General features: G+C 37.9%; 1 protein-coding gene across 1 annotated transcript in view; it reads right to left on the bottom strand.

Moving 5' to 3' along the window:
• Positions 1–20,825, bottom strand: part of LOC123650048 (cytochrome P450 2C18-like) — a 29,737-nt gene extending 8,912 nt beyond the window's left edge. Inside the window, exons 1-6 of the mRNA XM_045568443.1 lie at positions 20,571–20,825; positions 8,935–9,097; positions 8,623–8,772; positions 6,194–6,354; positions 4,843–5,019; positions 261–402 (exon numbers count right to left, since the gene is read on the bottom strand). Of these exons, the coding sequence (XP_045424399.1) occupies positions 261–402; positions 4,843–5,019; positions 6,194–6,354; positions 8,623–8,772; positions 8,935–9,097; positions 20,571–20,738 (961 nt within the window). The 5' untranslated portion in view covers positions 20,739–20,825. The remainder of the gene's footprint in view (positions 1–260; positions 403–4,842; positions 5,020–6,193; positions 6,355–8,622; positions 8,773–8,934; positions 9,098–20,570) is intronic.
• Between the last annotated feature and the right edge of the window lie 1,533 nt (positions 20,826–22,358).

Here is a 22,358-nt window from a genome sequence, read left to right as displayed (position 1 = left end):
ATAGAATTCTCTAGAAGATTTTATGCTTTTCTCTTCTATCCTGGTGTTCCAAAAATTCCATCATCCTCTATCTTGGTGTACAAGTTTTGATTTCATTCACTCTGCTGAACACTTGAAGAAAATAGTCTACAAAGATGGCAAATACAAGTATCTTTTTCTAGAGTTTTACTCTTTCTGGAGTATACAAAAGACGGAGGACCCTAGCAACATCTACCCATCATCTTTTCTGCAATTCACTAGCTCATCATCTGTGCTCATACCTGTGACCTCTGGGTGCTTCAGCAGGAGCAGAAGTCCATATCTCAGAGTGGTGCTTGTTGTCTCTGTCCCAGCAACAAATAAATCAAAGACTGTGCTCACCAAGTTTTCCGTAGTGAACTCAGACTGTGAGTTGTGCTTTTCCTAGGAAATGTGATAAAATTATCTGATCAATTATTTACCAGAATATTTAATTACAGTGAATTTAAAATACCTCACATTTTTGTAAGGTTATACAACACAGAACCCGAAGCATTTATTACTAGACAAAACTACTATATGGCAGGCTAGAAACTGTAGATCAGTTGACTGAAATTTCCTTTCCTATGCCTTATCCATGGCATGCCTATAAATTTCATTATGGAGACTATTTGCCTCTAGGTGAGCCATGCAGCATAATTCTTTCCCCAAAAATTATAATCAAAAGTGCATTGGTGCCCTTTCTTCATCCATTTTGTGTTGTATGAAAGAATACAACAGACTGAGTGCTCTATTTAAAGCAGTTGTTTATTTCTCATGGTTCCAGAGGCTGGAAAGTCCAAGAACATGGCACTGACCTTTGGTTTTGCCCTTCATGCTGTGTCATCCTGGGAAACAAGGCAGAAGGGCTAGAGAGGGCTAGAGAAAGTGAGCAAGAGGGGGCCAAATTTGCTTTGATAACAAATCTACTCTTCAGAACTGACATGAACGCTAGTCCTATATGCAGGGTGCAGACTCCCCACATTGTGAAGAGCAACAAATGCTAAGGTCCCTCTGGCACTTCTCTGGAAATGTTGTCCTACAGGTCCCAGCTTAGCTTGAAAATCTCTGAAATGCCTTTGGGGCCATCCTCCTACTGTCTTGATGAATAGCACTTGCCCCCTTTCTATACATACTAATCCTTTTTAGCAAATGATTGCTTGGTCACTCCCTAGGTTTGCTCTCCTAAAAGTGCCTTTTCACTCTTTACTTGGCCAGGCTGGAGATTTCCCAAATTTTACCACTGTTTCCTTTCTTATCAATAAATTCCAGCTTGAAAACATCTCTCTTCTCTCATTCTACTGTTAGTGGCCAAAAGAAGCCAGGCAGCACCCTGAATGCTTGCTGCTTAGGTATCCCTTCTGCCAGATATCCTGACTAATTGCTCATAAATCCACATTCCATAAAGCCCTAAGGCATGAACCCAATTCTGCAAACATCTTTGCTAATTTGTAACAAGGAAAACCTTTATTCCAGTTTTCCATAACTCATTTCCATCTGTCACCTCATCAGAATGGCTTTAATATTCCTTTCTCTACCAATATACTGAACAATACAACTTAAATAATCTCTAAGATGATTTAGGCTCTCCGTACAAACTCTTTTCTCCTTCTGAGCCTACACTAGAATTGCCTTTAACACTCCAGGCATGGCAATCTAGGCTTAGGCTTTTCCCTCAAATTTTTCAAGCCTCTACCCATTACCCATAAAAAATAACCACAAGTATGTCAACTTTCACTACTTCTATTCAATATAGTACTCAGATCTTAGAGCAATTAAGCAAGAAAAATAAAAGGCATTTAGGTAGAAAAGGAGGAAGTAAGACTAATTCTATTTGAAGATAACATGATACTATATGGAGAAAAGTCCATAAAATCCACAAAGAAAATAATTAGAGCCAATAAATGATTTCAGCAATATTTCAGGGTACAAGATCAATGCAAAACTAAGATGTGTCTCTATACACCAACAATAAACTATCTGAAATTTAATCAAGGAAATAGTTAAATTTATAATAGCATCCAAAAGGATAAAAGGCCTAAGGAGCTTAGGGGAACCTTAGGAAAGACTCATACAATGAAAACTGACAACTGTTGCTCACAATAATAACGATAATAGAGAATACCTAAATAAATGGAAAACCACCCCACCTTCAAGAATTGGAAGACATCATATTATTAAGATGGCAATGGCTTTCCAAAATGATGTGAATATTCAATGTAATCCCTATCAAAATCTCAACGGCTTTTTTGGCAAAAATGGCATAGCCAATCCCCAATTCATATGTAACTACAGGGGAGGACTCAATTTCCCAACTTCAAAACTTCAAATCAAAGCTATAATAATCAAAACACTATGGTACTGGCATGAGGAGAGACATCAAAAACAATCATACAAGTTGAAAGGACATCTAGATATAAACCTTAATATGTATCACCAATTCATTTCTAACAAACATGGCAAGACCATTCAATGTAAAAGAAGAGTTTCTTCAGCAAACAGTGGGGGGACATCTGGATAATCACATGCAAATGACAGAAATTGGCCCCATCCCTCACGCCATACTCAAAATAACTCTGAGAGTAGATGAAAACTCAAGGATAGGAATTAAAACTATGAAAGTGCTAGAATAAAATATAATAAATAAAAATTAAAAAATAAAAAAAACCCATGTAATGCAGCCAACTGAATATGAGCTCTGCCTCCAACATCTGGAGTCATCAACAGGATCCCAACACCAACTGTAAAGTCATATATAGGGTCTATGTGCAATTGGGTACTTGGGAAAAAAAATATTGGGGTAAACCTTAATGCCTTCAGATTTGCCAGTGTATTCATAGATTTGATACTAAATGACCAAAAGAAAAAATAGATACACTTAACTTCATCAACATTAAAATATTTGCACATCAAGGGACATAACTGAAATGTAAACTGACAACCTACTGAATGGGAGGAAGTGTTTTCATATCATTTATGTAATATGGGTTAAACACTTTAATGGGTTAAATGACAAGATTACGGAAACAATTCTTATAGTTCAATAAGAAGAAGACATGAAACTCAATGTAAAAAATGAGCACAGGATTGAATATCATTTGTGCAAAGAAGATATGCAAATGAGAAACAGCATGGGAAAAGATGCTCAATATCTTTAGTCATGAAGGACAAGCAAGACAAAATCACTTTAAGTGACACAAAAATTACAAAATTACAAGTAGTAACAATTATGTACAGATAGGAATCCTTGCTGATTACTGGTAAGAATGTAAAATGTTGCATTCCTGCATAAAGGCTTACTTGTTTTTTAAAAAGACAACCCTAAAATTGCCATATGACTCAGAAATCCCAATCCAGGACTATACTTAAGAAAAATGAAAAATATCCATGAAGAAACATGTACTCAAATGTTCATAGCAGTATTATTTATAATGTAAATAACACAAATGCCCATAAGCAGATGAAGCTTAAATTGCTGTATGAGTGCATGGAAAATGGAAAATTATTCACCCACAAAAAAGAATAACATAATGATACATTCTACAAGTAGGCCAGCCTCCAAATCACTATGGTAAGTGAAAGAAGCCAGAAACAAGTGGTCACATACACTCTGAGTTCTTTTATATGCTATATCCATGATAGTCAAATCCATAGAGGCAGAAAGCAGACTAAAGGTTACTACATTTGGGGTGGGGAATGGGGAATGATCATGAATGCATTTGGTATGCTTTCTGGGATGATGAAAAGATTTTGAAACTAGAGACAGCTGTTGGTTGCACAACATTGTGAATACAATAAATGCCACTACAGTGTATACTTTATATAGGGTCATTGCATGTTACAGGAATTTTGCCTCAATTTTAAAATGTCAGCACTTCCTGAATTACTCTACAGATTTAATGTGACCCCTGTCAAAATACACACTGGCTTCCTTGAAGATTGACATGCTCATCCTTAACCTCACATAGAGATGCAAGGGACTTGGAATAGCCAGAATAGTCTGGAAAAAGAACAACAAAATTGGAGAACTCATACTTTGTAATATGAAAACTCAATGAAAAGCTACAGCAATTACCTCTTCAAGATACTGCACAACTGGCATAAGGACAGACATATAGATCAATGGAGTAGAATTGAGAGCCCAAGAATAAACCCTCACATTTGTAGTCTATTAGTTTTTGACAAGGATGCCAAGACAATTCAATAGAGAAAAAAATAGCCTCTCAATAATACAGTGATGACAGGATTCATGTTAAAATGTTACCTGATAGACATCAGCCTCCAAGTCCTTATCTGTGCAAATTCATTTTAGGTTACACTCAATTAAACCTTCCCTCTTCCACCTACCTACTTTTTGCACCACACCCTTCTACACATCTACATAAACCACTCAACCCATCTAAAAACCCAGCTCCTATAACTCACTGCAAATATTTTCAGGTCTATTTCAATCTGCAGGACATGGAGGAAGCCCACGTAGGTTGAGCCATTCTTTTCCATTCTTCCATACACTGTATGCAGTGATGCTGCCCATCTTCATCTAATGGCATCATATGTTATATTTTCTAACTATGTTGCAATTATTTCCATTTCATATGAGAAGTACATTCTCTTGTCTTCAGGTAGATTATTTTTATTTAAAGAAGTCAATGCATTCTACCTATGAGACAATTTAATTGTCCATTTTCTATGATGCTTACTGCAGATTCATAAATACAATATGTATTTTATATGCTTGCCAAGAATTGAGGCCTGACCATTTAAACCCAAGTACATTAAAGAACTATTCAATGAACCACACAATGTGCCAACACTCAAATAACTGAACTGTTGCTAACATTTTACCTGCTCCATTTTGATCAGAAAACAATCAATAAAGTCCCGAGGATTATTAATATCCAGTGATTCTTGGTGTTCTTTTGTTTTCTCCAAAATATAACTTTTTATAAGAGCACTGTTTTCAAATAATTTGTTATGACTTCCAGGGAAATAATCAAGGAGAACAGGGAAATTATTGCAGAGCTAAAATAGAGCACAATAATTTATTTAATAAAAAGCATGCAATAAAAACACATATACCATATACCAAGCCATGCTAAGAAATTATAGGTATAACTGTGAGTAAAACATGCTGTCCATATTGACAAAGAAACTTTTGTTGTGCATATATAGTAATTCTCTATGCTTATAAAAAGATTCAAAGGAGAAAATTCTGACCTGAGAATCAAAAATGTTAATTATTTCCTAGACTCATACATCATTTTTATTGCATAAAACACTTTTTCATCAATTCTCTCAATTTTCACACCAATTCTTTCCTATAATCTTGTAAGATAACATGGCATGGATTATTAGCATTCACATTTTGTAGATGACAACAGAGGTTAAGGGAGTTTGGGCAACCTGATTTAGACCAGAAAACCGGTCCTTGCTGTTTTTCTTTCTTTAAAGCAGCCTCAGAAATGGAATCAGCATTTTAGAAGGCGGGTGGTTCTCAAAAGTATCTTGAAAGCCAACAGTATATCAGACTAGTTCAATAACTTCTCTAAGACCAAACAATTATTCTTTAGGCAGAGTGTACATCATGCCAATTCAGCACAGGATAACATTGTGATGCTTGTTTCTGGTTCATACACCATAAAACCATTCATTTTGTCATTCTTAACACAGTTACCTTGTCAGCTAGGCTCCCATCTGAGGCATCAAACACCCCTGCATTAGGCAGTGTTTCCTGACAGTTTCTATGGTCCCAAATAGTTGCAGTCCTTGCAGGACATATTCTTATCTTAAATTAGGATACCTTTGTGAAGCAATAGGACAAAGAGCTCTCTAAGTGTTGAGGACAAGACATGTGGGTAATGGAAGTCTTCAAAAGGGCCTGGAAGTGCATCATATAATATAGGCATATTTTGGGCTGTCACCCAAGTACCTTATAGAAGTAGGGCTTTGGGAGTGAGTGGAAAAGCCACTGGTCAGGGAGCTAATGGTCTCGAAATCCAACCCTACATTTGGATGTTCACTATCTGTGTGTAAAATAAAGGGCTCAGCCATCTATCCCAGATGGTCACTTGATAAATCTCTGGGAAGGACAGCAGTACTTAGACATGCATCTGACAGCTTGGTCCATGTAGAATTTTGGATTTGTCAGAGAAAAGAGCATAAGTGGTTTTTCAGGAAGAAGAAATCCTAGACTCACCTGGATCCATGCGGAGCTTAGAATTTTGACGTTTTTATTGAACCTCTCCATCAAGGTAAGAAAATTCTGATCTTTGTAATCAAAACGATTCTGGAAAATGATGGAGCAGATCACATTGCAGGGAGCACAACCCAGGATAAATGTGGGATCACAGGATGAGGCTAATAAATTCAAAACAATTTTTAAATACCATTAAAATATAAAATAATTTGCCTTTGTAAACAGGTAATTTTGACATTTTAAGCAATATCTGACTAACAAATTCCCCTGACATCAAAAATTAAATTCAGCACACGAGAAATCAAAGCACTTCACGTCTACCTTAAACCTGAGTTGAACATTACAACCTCACTGGTTAATTAATGGAATTTCACATGTGGCAATTCACATCCATTGCCTTTACTTATACTCTTTTAAGCCAAAGTGTATATTATTTTGGAAGGAAAGAGAAAACATTTTTAAAAGCTAATGATCCAAGTTTCTAGAGAAGAGTCACATCTGTCTTCAAAGGCTGTGAACACTAAAGCACAGAGATAGAAAAGGAGTGAATAATTTGGATGTGGAAAGTACTTATATATAACGGATAGCTGAAAGAATCCTGTGTTGAAACAGTAGAAAGGAACTAAAGAGAGAGAGACTGGGGGGGAATCATGCGCTGCGAAAAACAAATGTGAAAAGTATAATATAGCCATGTTACAGGAGATGAAAAACTAATACAAATGAACACTAAATGTAAGATGGATTTGTGTATCTAATAAAAGAAAATGAGTAATTTTTATTTCAAATATAAATGCAAGTTAGGCAAGCCAACAAAGTATTGATAAATGAAGTCTTTTCATTTCTCATTTCAATGATTTTTTAAAAACTTCCTTCTCTAATAAGTAACCCTCCATGATTTCCAATCATCCTTCACATTTAATTCATTTGGGCAAAGCCACTCTTTGTGGACACTGGGATAATGCTCTCCAGAGACGTCAACAGCAGTATGTTTTAATAAATTTTAAAATTTGACCATAACTTAACTCAAGTCTGTTGTACTACAGGTAAAGAAATTAAATTATAAGAAAGGTTGTTCTTTTCTTTTGGTATGGTGTCTCTAACATCAACATGTTGTAATTAAGTGATCAGTAAATTTTTTATGTAAAGATATCCCAAACACACATATATAGACCCTAAATAAGAATGACCTCAATCAAAAGTGTTTTGAATAAATGGTGGGACATCGAACAACAGGAAACCTGTTGAGTTAGCTGCTTCTAAGCCAGGCTCCTTTCAACATTACAGGTCTCTAAGCTTTCTGAAAAAGTTTTGTTTAGCCAAGGAGAAAGAAAGTAGTTTGCAAAGCCTTGGGATTGTGTCTGTGTGTGTGTGCCTCTGTCTATATGTGTGTGTATTGGCACAGATAAAATCTGATTTTCAATCTTTCCTTTCACTTCATTTAAAAGAGAGAATTCTTAAAAAGGTAATTTATAATCCGAACTGAAAATCAGATTCATTGTAACCTGCCCTTGATAGGTTAGTAGAATTGGAAATGGGAGGAAAATAATTACCATAAAAATCTAAACTAAATCCAATAAACAGAGGGAACAGAGATAATAAAAACTGAAAACAGAGCCAAAGTACTCTTAGGAAAGAAAAGGTAAAGAGTTATTGATAATAGTTAAAATCTAGTTAAACAAATAATTTATAAATTGTTATTTGTGTGTTTTTCAGAATTATACTACAAAATATATTTGCTCAAAAAAGAGAAATCCATACAGTTAGTAATGGTAAACAAGAAATAAGTAATGCTTGTATTTTTTGAATAGTGCTGAATCTCTACAGAAATAATAACTAATAAGAATTGCACTGAGATATACCTAAGCAAGTAAAACCATACATAGAATCCTCACTGGCCAGAACTGTAGCAGGCCCTGGCAGAAACACCCAGACATGTCAGTGAGCCTGACCATGCAAACATAGTCCTATTAAATGAAAGCACAGGTCACGTGGTAGGTGCTCTGTAAGTGCGTGATGGGGTCACTCCCACCATGACCATTTGCCATGTATTTTCTGGTGAAATGTTCTGAAATAGGCAACTTACATTTATGCTATGGAAAAAGCATTGCTCTTTAACACATTCTGAAAATGAATTCAAAACCTATACTCATGATTTCTGATTTGAAAAAAAAAAAAAGACACAAGTTAAGGAGAAAATCAGATTAAATGACCTTTTATGTCCACACTGCATACACAATCATGCCTGTACACACAGCCCAGATGCACACAAGCTCCCTGGGCTCTCCGCTTCAAACCTCCCTCTTCCACCTCAGGACTGACAACCAAGACTCATAATGAAAGATCTGGCCACCCCTGAATGGGTACAAGGATGTCATTAGGGAAGACAGCAGTCTGTAGAGATCAGTGATACGGAGTATAGAGTCACCCACCCTTGGTTTTTCTCAACTCCTCCACAAGGCAGCGGGCCTCCTCTTGGATACGTTCCTCGATGCTCCTCTTCCCCATCCCGAAATTCCGCAGGGTCATGAGGGCGAAGCGCCGGATCTCCTTCCATCTATTTCCATTGCTGAAAATGATTCCTACCAGAATGGGAAACAGAAACTAGGAGGGAAATCCCAGGCGAGGAGGAGGGAGCTGACACTGCACAGGCATGTGGGTGTGCCAAGCTCTGACCACGCAAGCTATGTTTCCATCCTCCCTACCCCCTTTGCCACTGCTGACTCAGGCACATGTACACTTACCAAGTCCTTTGCTAGTTCTTTCAGAAACTGGGAAATACCCTCTTCCAGAAAACTCCTCTCCCTGATCAATCAGGGCTTCCTTCACTGCTTCATATCCATGTAACACCACGATAGGCTTCATGCCAAAGTACACAGTGAACACAGGGCCATATGCTTTTGAGAACTGGGAAATGGAAGCAAGATGCAAATAACAGCAAAAGAAGTCACAATTTGGTCAATATTTTGTGCCTGTTTCAGACTGATATTATTACTGTATTTTTTAATGTTTTTATACTACCATACAGAGATTCAAATATATCTGAATGTTATGCATAAATGTGATGGTGATAGTCATAGCTGCCACTCCTCAATGAACTCCAATGTGCCCTGCAATGGTCCAGGCTATTGGTACACAGACTACAATCAGTTCTCACGTTGTGAATCCCATCAAAATACCAAAGTCACTTTTCACAGATCTAGATAAATTAATCCAAAATGAAACCAAAAAAGAGTGCAAATAGCCAAAGCAAAGTTATGCAATAACAACAAATCTAGCAACATCACATTACCTGACTTCAAATTATACTACAAGTCCATAATAACCTGAATATCATGGCACTGGTATAAACATAGACATAATCCAGGTGAGCACAGCAGAGACCTGAGATATAAAGCCACATAGCTATGACTAACTTAACTGTCACAAAGCAGTCAAAAACATACGCTGGAAAAAGGATGCCCTATTCAATAAATAGTGCTGGGGAAATTAGATAGCCACATGCAAAAGAATCGAGCAGGATTCCTCCCTCTCTTGCAACATAAAAAAACTTAATTCAATATGAATTAAAGACTTAAATGTAATACCTAAAACCATAAAATTTCTAGAAGGAAAAAGTAGGAAAAACTCTTTTAGACATTGGCTTAGGGAAAAAATTTATGAGTAAGACCCAGATGGCAAACACAGCAATGAAAACAAATTAATAAATGGGGCAATTAAATTAAAAAGTTTCTGCACAGCAAGAAAAATAATCAAGAGACTAAACAATCTACAGATTGAGAGAAAATATTTGCAAACTATTTACCCAACAAAGATCTAGCATCCAGAATGTACAACGAATTCAAACAAATCAGTAAGTTAAAACTAATAACCCATTAAAGAGTGGCCAAAAGACATGAACAGACTTTTCTCAAAAGAAGACAGACCAATGACCAAGAAACATATGAAAAAATGCTCAACATCACTAACCATCACAGAAACGCAAATTAAAACCCCAGTGAGATTTCATGTCACCCCTGTCAGAATGGCCATTATAGAAAAGTCTAAAAACAATAGATGATGGCATGGATGCACTGAAAAAGGAATGACTATATACTGTTGGTGAGACTGTATGCTAGTAAAATCTCTATGAAAAACATTATCAAGATTCGTCAAAGAACTAAAAGTTGATCTACCAGTCAATCCAACAATCCCACGACTGGTTATCTACTCAAAGGGAAAGAAGTCATAATTTGAAAAAGACACAAACACACACACACACACACACCCTATGGAGTGGGACTCAGCCAAAAAATGGAATGACATAATGCCCTTTAGAGCAACCTGGATGGAACTGGAGACCATTATCCTAAATGAAATATCTCAGAAATGGAAAAGCAAACATCATATGTTCTTACTAATAAGTGGAGGTAAATAATCGGTAAACACTGCCACAAAGAGATGTAAAGGAAATTGGAAATCAAGAAGGGGGTAGGATGGGTGGGCAGTGAGGGATAAAAACGTATATATCTGGTACAATGAACACTGCTATGGTGACAGGTACACTAAAGCGCTGACTTCAGCATGACACAATTTATCCCTTTAACAAAAACACTTGTACCTCTTTAATATTTTGCAATTTAAAAAGATCCCACCTTGGCCGGGTGCAGTGGCTCACGCCTGTAATCCTAGCACTCTGGGAGGCCGAGGCGGGTGGATTGCTCGAGGTCAGGAGTTCGAGACCAGCCTCAGCAAGAGCGAGACCCTGTCTCTACTAAAAATAGAAAGAAATTATCTGGCCAACTAAAATATATATATAGAAAAAATTAGCCGGGCATGGTGGCGCATGCCTGTAGTCTCAGCTACTGGGGAGCCTGAGGCAGTAGGATCGCTTAAGCCCAGGAGTTTGAGGTTGCTGTGAGCTAGGCTGATGCCACGGCACTCACTCTAGCCCGAGCAACAGAGCGAGACTCTGTCTCAAAAATAAATAAATAAATAAATAAATAAATAAATAAATAAATAAATAAATAAATAAAATAAAAAGATCCCCCACCTCAATACATTTAGCAGGTTTTTTGCCCTACTTTACAAATAAAGGAACTCAGGTCAGAGAATTCCAAATGCATTTTCAGTGTCCCAGAGGTGATATACAGAACATCCAAATTTCAATCTCTGCTTATTCAAACTCTGACCTTTCAGCAATTTATCAGTCCCTCATGTCTGCCTTGAGACCAATACCCAGCTGACTGCCTCAGGATCACATGAGTAGATCTTGCTATGAGGATCCTACTCAGTACCCCTGGATAAACACGACAATCCCTATATTTTTAAGTCACAACAGATGATTCTAATGTCCAGACCTATTTGGGATCTGCTGTTATTACCAATGCTGAAAGAGTGAGCATCACAGAGGCAGAACCAGGACATGTAATATCTCCTGGCAAAACATTTTCCATCTACCAGCGTTCTGGGCCACAGAGAGAAGCTTTCTGCAGAATCCAAAAGAATTCTCATACCACCAATTGTGCCCTGACTTATCACTTGTTTCTTTCATTCACTTATGCTCATCCTGAACCTGTAGCTATTTCTTTGATGTCAGACATAGATTGATTATTCAGAGAAATTCGGTTTTCATGGTTATTCTAAATAAAATCTATGGCTATTCTGACTTATTGAATAAAATCTCTAATCACACAGTTTTCCTACCATTTACCTTGAGCCAAAAATCATACCAAATGGCTACAATACAAAGACAGGACACAGCACTCCAAACCATTGCCACTATTTTATTTTGTTTTTTACCATACAACAACCTAAATGTTCCTCTACTCACAAAATTCATACCGATTTCACTATTTCTGACAGTAACAGACTAGAAAAGGCAACAGAAGCATCAAAGTTTGTAGGAATTATGTTGCTTTACAATGATCTATTTTAACAGTATGCCTCCAGGAATATATTTTATTTTTTTCCATTTCAATCCTTTATTTTACACAATCCAAAGTTAATTTATCTAAAAAGGGTAAACCACCTTTAAAAATACAATTTGATGAATTTGTGTTTTGTTACATTTTTATACTTTCTCTACAGTATAAAAACTTATACTTTCTCTAAAGCATAAAAACTTAAAAACTTTCTCTAAAACATATACTTGTGGGCTTAAAATAATGAGGAAACAGAAGTATTTTTTTTAGCAGTAGATATTTTACTTTTTTTTGTTTGTTTGTTTCAGAATATTATGGAGGTACAAACATTTTGTTTACATATAATGCCTTTGCCTCATCCAAGCTAGGGCTACAAACGTATCCTTCACCCCTACAATGCACTCCGCATCCATTAGGTGTGAGTTTTCCCACCCATACAACCCCCTCCCACCTGACTGGCACCCAGTGAATATTACTACCAAGTGAGCACCTTAGTGTTGATCAATTAGTACCAATTTGATGGCAAGTACATGTGCTGCTTCTTTTTCCATTCTTGTGGTACCTCGCTTCAGGATGGGCTGAATCTCTATCCAAGGTAATATAAGAGGTGCTAGATCACCATTGTTTTTTGTAATTGAGTAGTAGTCCATGATATACATATACTACATTTTATTACTCCACTCATGTATTGATGAGAACTTGGTTTGTTTCCACATCTTTGCAATTGTGAATTGTGCTGCCTTGAATATTCGGCTAAAGATGTCTTTATTATAGAACATCTTATTTTTCCTTGGGTAGATGCCTAGTAGTGGGATTGCTGGATGAAATGGTATATCTATTTTTAGCTCTTTGAGATATCTCCAAATTACTTTACACAGGGGTTGTACTAATTTGCAGTCCTACCAGCTGTGTAAGAGTGCTCCAATCTCTCCACATCCATGCCAGCATTTCTTATTTTGGGACTTTTAAATAAAGGACATTATCACTGGACTTAGGAGATACCTCACTGCGGTTTTGATTTGCATTTCCCTAATGATTAGAGATTTTGAGCAATTTTTTATATGTTTCCTGGCCATTAATCTGTCTTCTTTTGAAAAGTTTTGGTTCATATCCTTTGCCCACTTTTTGATGGGGTTGTTTGATTTTTTTCTTGTTAATTTTCTTAACTTCTATATACGTTATTGTTATCAGCCCTTTATCAGATGTGTAGCATGGAAATATTTTCTCCCATTCTCTAGGTTGTCTATTCACTCTAATGATAGTTTCCTTGGCTGTGCAGAATCTTTTTAATTTGATTAGGTCCCATTTATTTATTTTTGTTGCTGCTGATTGCTTTGGGGTCTTCTTCATAAATTCTATGCCTAGGCTGATTTCTTTAAGAGTTTTCCCCACATTTTCTTCTAGAATTCTTAAGGTTTCATGCCTCAGGTTTAAGTCTGTTATCCATTGTGACTTGATTTTTGTGAGAGGTGAGAGGTGAGAGGTGGGGATCCAGTTTCAATCTTCTGCATGTGGTTATCCAGTTGTCCCAGCACCATTTATTGAATAGAGATTCTTTACCCCAATGTATAGTTTTGTCTGCTTTGTCAAAGAGTAGATGACAATATGAGGATGGTATTATATCTGGGTTCTCAGTCCAGTTCCATAGGTCTATATCTCTGTTCTTGTGCCAGTCTTATGCTGTTTTGATTACTATAGCCTTGTATTAAAGCTTGAAGTCTGGTAGACTGATGTCTCTCAATTTGTTCTTTTTGTTTAAGATTGCTTTGGCTATACAAGGTCTTCTCTGGTTCCGTACAAAGGGTAGAATTATTTTCTAGATTTGTAAAATGATGATGGTATTTTCATAGGAATTGCATTAATCCTGTAGATCACTTTAGGTAGTATGGACATTTTAACAATAGTGATTCTGGCAATCCATGAACATGATTTTCCATCTGTTTATATCTTCTACAATTTCTTGTCTGAGTGTTTCATAGTTCTCCCTCTATGTGTCTCTCACCTCCTTTGTTAAATGTATTACTAAACATTTAATTTTCCTTGATGCTATTGTGAAAGGTGTTGCATCTTTGATTTGACTGTTGGCTTGACTGCTATTGGTGTATATAGATGACACTGATTTCTATGTGTTGATTTTGTATCCTGAGAATTTACTGAATTCATTTACCAATTCTAGCAGTCTCTTCATTTAATGGTTGGGATTTTCTAGATATAATATCATATGGTCAGCATAGAGTAAGAATTTGACCTCTTCTTCATGCATCTGGACATCCTTAATTCCCTTCTCTTGTCTGATTGCTATGGCAAGGTCTTCCAGCACTACGGTGAATAGAAGTGGAGATAGTGGGCAACCTTGTGTGGTTCCAGGTCTAAGTGGGAATGCTTTCAATTTTTCCCCATTTGGTATGATACTGACTGTGGGTTTAGCGTACATGGGTTCAATAATTTAAAGTTATGTCCCATCTATGCCTATTTTGTTAGGAGTTTTTATCATAAAAGTGTGCTGGATTCTGTGAAATGTTTTTCTGCATCAATTGAGAGAATCAGATGATCTTTGTTCTTGCTTTTATTTATGTGGTGAATCACATTTACAGATTTGTGAATGTTGAGCCAAATTTTCATTTCTGGGATAAAGCCCACCTGGTCATGATGAATTATTTTTTTGATGTGCTGTTGGATTCAGTTTGTGAAGATTTTGCTGAGTATTTTTGCATCTATATTCATGGGAGATATTGGTCAGTAGTTTTCTTTTTTTGTTGTACCCTTTCCTGGCTTTGGTGTCCAGGTGATACTGGCTTCATAGAATGAATTTCAGAGGATACTATCCTTCCCAATGTTGTGGAATAATTTCAGCAATATAGGTATGAGTAATTCTTTGTAAGTTTGTTAAATGCAGGTGGTCCAGGACTTTCTTGTTGAAAGACTTTTAATTGCTGCTTCAGTTAATTTGCTTGATATTGGTCTATTCAGGAATTCTATTTATTCCTGATTAAGCCTAGGAAGATTGTGTGTCTCTAAGTATTTGTTCATTTCCTCCATGTTTGTAGTTTTGGGCATGTAGATTTTCACAGTAGTCAAAGATAATGTTTTGAATTTCCATGATGTCTGTAGTGACCTCTCCTTTTTCATTTCTACCTGAGTTTATTATAGTTCTTCCCTTTCTAGTTCTTGTCATTCTATCAAGAAGGCTGTCAATTTTGTTTACGTTTCCAAATACCAACTTTTGATTTTATTAACCATCTATATAGTTCTTTTCTTCTAAATGCAATTTTGTTCTGTTCTGATCTTAGTTATTTCTTTTCTTCTGCTAGGTTTAGGATTAATTTGCTCTTCCTTTTCCAATTCCTTGAGACAGTTTATTAGTTTGTTGATTTGTGAGCTTTCTGTCTTTTGTATGTGAACATTTAATGCTATTAGTTTTCCTCTCAGGAATGCTTTTGTTGTATCCCACAGCTTTTGATAACTTGTGCCCCATTATCACTTAGTTCTAAGAATCTTTTGACTTCCATCTGGATCTCCTCCTTGACCCAATAGTCATTCAGCTATAGATTGTTTAATTTCCATGACTATGTGAAGTAATGAGTGTTTCTATTGGAATTTATCTCGATTTTATTCCACTTCATCTGAGAAAATACATTGTAAAATTTGTATTTTTTAAAATTTGTTGAGATCTGATTTGTGGCCTAGGATGTGATCAATTTTAGAGAAATTTCCATGAGCTGATGAGAAAAATGTATATTATATTTTATTTGGGCAGAATGTTCTGTAGATGTCTGTTAAACTGATGTGTTCTAGAGCTCTGTTTAAGTCCATTGTTTCTTCCTTACTCTCTGCCTGGAAGATCTGTCCAGTTCAGTCAGTGGGAGTTAAAATCCTCAGCTATGATGGCATTACTGTTTATCATGTTATTTAGATCAAGCAGGGTTTGCTTTATGTATCTGGGTGCTCCAGTGTTGGCTGCATAAATATTAAGAATTGTTAAATCTTCCTGTTGGATTTTTCCCTTCACCATTATATAGTGACCATCTTTGTCTTTCTTTACTTTTGCTGCTTTAAAGTTTGTGTTATCTGATACAAGAATAGCTACTCCAGATTTCTTTTGGTTTTCTTTTTTCTGGATGTTTTTTTCCCCAACCATTGACCTTGAATCTGAAAGGGTCTTTGTGGGTAGGATGGACTTTCTGGAGATAGCAGATACTTGGCTTCTGTTTTTTTATCCACTCAGCTAGTCTATGTCTCTTCAATGGAAAATTCAAGCCGTTTAGATTTATTGAGAATATTGATATTTGGAGTAGATTCCTGTTCATACTGTTGGATAAATTCTTACTGTTTTGTTTTACCTCTTGAGTCATTGTGGAATGCAGGTTCTGGACTTTAACTCTTGAGTGATTTTACCTTTGTGGGTGTCTATTGCACAGTTCGGTGTATAGTACAGGTCTGAGTACTTCCTGCAAGGCTGGTCTGGTCTTCACAAATTCCATCAGTGATTGGTTGTCTGGGAAAGTCTTCATTTCTTCCTTGTAAAGGAAACTTATTTTTGCCTGGAAAATAATCCTAGGTGGACCATTACTCTGTTTTAGAAGATTGAGAATGGGTGTCTAGTTCCTTCTGGCTTGTAAGGTTTCGGTTGAGAAGTCTGCAATTAGTCTGATAGGTTTTCCTTTGTAGATTATCTGCTGTTTTCATCTTACTGCTCAAAGGATTGCCGCTTTGGGGTTTACTTTTTCCAGCCTAATAACTGTGTGATGGGGTGATTGCCTTATCACATTGATTCTCCCAGGAGTTCTGTGTGCTTCTTGTACCTGGATATCTAGATTTCTGGCCAGGCCAGGTAGATTTTCCTCCAGTATTCCAAGAAATAGTTTATCTAGCCCTTGTACATTTTCTTCTTCTCTCTCCAGGATGCCTATAATTCTTATACTTGGTTTGTATACATAATCCCACATTTATTGTATTTTTTGTTCTTGTCTCTTGCTTCTGTGTTATTTTTCTTCATCTGATTTGTTTAGCACATAGGCATTGTCTTGAAGCTCTGAGATTTGTTCCTCTGTGTGATCCATCCTATCCTTAAGGCTTTCCACTGTGTTTTGTAGTTTGTTGAATGCCTCATTTATTTCCAGTATTTCTGTTTCTTCTTTCATAATATTTCAATTTCTTTAGAGAAGTTTTTATTCATTTCCTGTAATGTTGTTGCAGCTTCTTTGTGTTGGGTTTCTATGTTCTCTTTAATTCCATTGAGTTTTCTTATAATCCATATCCAGGATTCTTCCTCTGTCACTTAATCATTTTGTTTAAGTTGGTATCCAGTGTTGAGGATCTAATGATTTCTTTTTGGGGTTACATTTCTCTCTGATCTTTAATGTTTCCTGCATTCTTTCACTGAATCTTTCCCATCAGGCTACTTGATCGAAAGCTGGGCATGCTAGGACTGCTTTATGACACTACCACTAAGTCCCCAACGATCATTCCCTGACAGTGCTGGGGAGAGGTGCACTGGTCCTGTATTGCCTTAGAGGTATTTTAGGAAGTTGTGTTACCTCTGACCTGTTGTCTTCACCTCTTGCCAATGGAGACTAGTGAATTTGGTCCCACAGATTAAGCTCCCAGCTGGTGGATCACACTTGGTTTATGACTCCCCTGCCCTCTAATAGCTTGAGATGGACGACATTGCATTAAGCTATGGAATTATCACTCTGTCATTGATTGCAGTTAGCATGGAGGAGCCAGTTATTGATGACTCTGTGTTAGACTCTGGTCTCCTGGATAGGGTATATGAATGCCTCAATCTTTCAGAAGTGTCTTGCCACTCTTAAGGGTTGGTTGGACCCTGTTCCCCCTTTAGGTGTGGGTAAGGGCAAGATAGATTGCAGCTGGTGACTGCAAGCCTGGGTGTTTGTTTTTAATTGCTTGCTTGATCTGCCAGTAGAGTGAGCCACTAATGTGTTATTCAGGGCTCTTTCACCACACTTGGAAGGCTGCTCCTGATGGGAAGGGTCAATTGGTGCAATTGCTGAGGTCTCTGGCCAGGTTTTTCCTTCCCTGTCCACAAACCACAAAGCTGGCAGCATCCTGGATGCAGAGAGGAAGCCTTGGAGTTATGATCTTGTTAGATGACCGAAGCCAGTCCAGCAGGCCAAATCAACAGGTCATCAACTATTGTTCAGCTCCAAAGCACCACAGATTCACACCACTTACACAGAGAAAGCAGCTTTTCTCACTTGTCACCATCTCCAAAGGAAAGTCACTGGGCTGGTGGGGGAGTGTTGCCTGACACCACCATGATCTCCAGCATCTGCAGGCTGGGGATCCCACAGATGGTGGTCCCCCACCCCTGGAGAGCTAGCTTGTGGGGAAGCACTCAAGATTTGCCCACTGACACCAGCCCAGCTATCCAAATCACCAGGTTGCATACTATTATTTTTCAGCACTAAAGTCCCGGGGATTCATGCCAGCTGCACAGAGAAGGCAGCTTTTCTCACTTCTCCCCACCTCCAAGTGTGGAGCCCACTGCGCTGGCATGAAAGTCCCCTGGAAGGGGGAGGGGTGCTGCCTGAAACTGCAGCATGTCACAGCATCTCCGAGTTGTGCACCCCCAAAATGGTAGTCGCCCACCCCTGGACAGCTAGCACTGGGGGTGACCACTCAGGAGTTGGCAGATGCCAGTCCAGCAGGCTGAATCAATAGGCTGTCAGCTGTCCCATCTACATCACAGTCCTGCAGTCTCACATCTGCCTAGAAGAGGGTCCTGCTCTTTCTTTCCCACCCTGAGCCAACCTAATCATCAGTGGTTTTCAGGGGCAGAGGCCCCTTTTCAGCATTCATCTCCTTTGTTCTGCTCCCACTGACCACCAGGGTGAGGTGCCTGTCTCCAAACTCCTCCATGTGGTAGTGGGAAGTAACCACTCACACTGGTCCCTCCCCTGCCCAGTGTGGTCCCAGCACAGAGCACCAGGGAGTTCAAAATATTTCCCACTATTGTTTCCTCTCCACCAATCCTGTTCTCCTATGCAAGGACTTTGCGCCAACTTCAGGAACGTCACTGTTTGAGTGGGTGCACAGGTCAGTGGAGGAGGTGGGCATCCTCATGTGGGTCAGATCACACTGCACTGGCTGGCCAGGTGGACCTGACCATCCCAAACTCTATTCCCTATTGTATATTTGGCACTCTGCTATCTTTGCCATTGTATCTCCTATTCACCTTATTCCCCCCACTGCATTGTGTGTCCCATGCTGTTTCTCAGCAGTTTCACAACACTAGTCTTTGAGGGGAGTGATCCACTCATGTGTAGCTGTTGGAATCTTCACCTACTTCTCTGCGAGCAGAAAGCCAGGAGGTCCCCACTAACCTGCCATTTTTTGTCTCTCACCAGAAGGATTTTAAATATTTTCTAGAACTAGTTTCATGAATCATTTTGTTCTTTGAAAGTGCTTGAGACATTTTCTATACCAGTGATATTTTATTCAAAAATAATATGGGGGTACAAGTACTTTGGTTCTAAAACTACAAAGAAGAACTTGTACCTATACTGTAGAAATTATTGCACAACATTAAGGAGGATGGAATCCTCCCCAACTCATTCTATGAAGCCAATGTCACCTTGATACCAAAGCCAGGAAAGGACACAACAAAAAAAGAAAACTACAGACCACTATCCCTTATGAATATAGATGCAAAAATTTTTAATAAAATCTTAGCACACTGAAGTCAACTGCACATCAAAAAAATAATTCATGATAACCAGATGGGCCTCATCCCAGAGATGCAAGGATGGTTCAACATATGCAAATCTATAAATGTAATTCACCATATAAATAAAAGCAAAAATAAAGACTATATGATCCTCTCAATAGACAGAAAAGGCATTTGACAAAATTCATCACCCTTTTATGATAAGAACTCTTAACAAAATAGGCATAGATGGGACAGTCCTCAAAATTATTAAAACCATGTACAACAAACCCACAGCCAGCATCATACTGAACAGGAAAACATTGAAAGCATTCCCTCTTAGAACTAGAACAAGACAAGTTTGCCCTCTGTCACCATCCCTATCCAACATATTACTGGAAGTCCTAGTCAGAGCAATCAGACAAAAGAAGGAAATCAAGAGCATCCATATGGGAATAGAAGAGCTCAAACTATTGCTCTTTGCTGACAATAGGACATTATATATAGAAAATTCCAATGATTCAAACAAGAGACTCCTGGAATTGATAAACAAAGTCAGCCAAGTCTCAGAATACAAAATCAATGCACACCAGTCATAAGGTTTTATATATGCAAGTAATAGTCAAGCCAAGAATTAAATGAAAGATGCAATGCGTTTCACAATAGCATCAAAGAAAATTAAATAGTTAGGAATCAATTTAATGAAGGTGGTGAGAGACCTAAATAGGCAGAATATACTTTATTTAAAAATGGTAGTCCAATAACTTACAATTTTGTAAGCCACTGGAGGAACCTAAAGCATACTTACATTGCTGAAAGATTTCTTCATGTTCTTAACATCCATCTGCAGGATATTTCCAATAATTGGGAGAGGAGTGGGGCCAGGAGGGAGCTTCCCTCTCCGAGAGCTCTGACTCTGGAGGAAGAAGAGAAGCAAACAGGAGAGACAGAGCACCAGAAGCAGAGCTGGGTCCATCGTAGCCTTCTCTTCTTACTAAGACAACTATGAGCTTGCACTCCAAGGCTTTTATAATGCTCCCTGCTAATTCTGTGTGTGCTCTTTGACATATAAAGTGGTGAATCACCTAGATCTGCTGATGTTGTCTTCCAAGTGGATTTTGACCCACGGAGACAGATAAAAATAACATGTTCTTTAGTCTTCTTCTTTCTGCTGCCCCCGCCCCTCCCTCCGCCCCCAGACATTCTGCTTTAATTGTACTGGATTGCAGCCCAAGTATATAAAATAAAAGACAGGGGTCTCCCCTTTCCATCACTGCAGAGGTGAACATTGGTCAGAACAACTGATGGAGGAGCCAAACTCAGAGATTTAGTGGGGAGCATTTGAGAAACCATGGCTTCTCCACTTCACAGTTTCCTCCAGACAGAGCTGCCTCTGATATTCTTGGTCTGCCACTATCAGAAATAATAGAATGAAATAATATATACCAAATAACAGCTGTAGATGCAATAGAGTATGGGATGTAGAGAAATCACCAAACAGACTCACAGCAGAGAAGCAACACAATGTGCAGACCTGAATGGAAGCTGACTGACATTCAATGGCCATAAGGATCTCAATACAGTCAGAATGATATACGTTACAGATCACTAATGATAGTGCTTGTGCAAAGGCATGTTTTGTAAAGATACTATCATATTCTTTTTAAATTCACTAGTGTGGTTATTTGCACTTGTTTGAATTAAGTTATGTCAAAACTCAGTTACACAATGTTTTATCAGTAATCTTTACAGTGATTCTGAAAATTTACAGAAAATTTTCACACACACCATATACCTTTTGATTCTCTCAATTACCTTTGCCTCAGGTAAAATTATTCTCATCTTGAGGAAGGGAGTACTGGGCCTTGGAGATTCAGTACTTTGGCCAAGGACGCACAGACTGCAGGCAGAAATGCTGAGTTTGGAATCAATAACCTGGCATGTGCACCCCACCCACAAGCAAAACATTCAGTTCAATGGGGTTCCCCAAAATTTACATATTGTGTACTAAAATTCAGTATTACATTATTCAATCTAATCAGTGATTACAACTTGAACATTAGTTAAATATTATAGCACACAGTGACTAAACTGGGCATCAAAAGAGTTTGTTTTTACAACCTTTGAAACTTGAGTCAGCACACTCATGTTAAACACTTTATCCAGGGCAAAGGGGAGGAATTTTCCACCTAACTCACATTGGTCTAAAAGAACCACACCACCTTATTTGGATAACATACGCTCTGTTGCTCTCTGCAGAGCAATCATTCCATTCCTTGAGACATAGGTGTTCCTGCTCTGCTCTTCTTCCCTTCTGCTAAGCTGAGGCTCCTGCACTGACCTTTCTTTTTACAGAATGAAAGACTCATAGACAATTGAAAGGGATCTCTTAGATCAACTGTTCTAAGCTTTGTTTTGCTTTTTAGGAATGAGCAATTGGCGACTCAGTGAGATAAAGTGTCACCAAGACATCAGCACAAGACAACTCCAACATGGTATTGTTCATTGCTTGTCCAACTCCCAGTTCAGTGACATCTCACATCCCATCTCACGAATTCCCATCTTGGCCCAGTTCATCAGGAGATTATCAGCAGTA

This window comes from Lemur catta, chromosome 14 (genome assembly GCF_020740605.2).
Source record: "Lemur catta isolate mLemCat1 chromosome 14, mLemCat1.pri, whole genome shotgun sequence".
Classification (NCBI taxonomy): Eukaryota; Metazoa; Chordata; class Mammalia; order Primates; family Lemuridae; genus Lemur; species Lemur catta.
The sequence above is the reverse complement of the archived record's forward strand: the minus strand, read 5'-3'. Positions and strand labels throughout refer to the sequence as shown.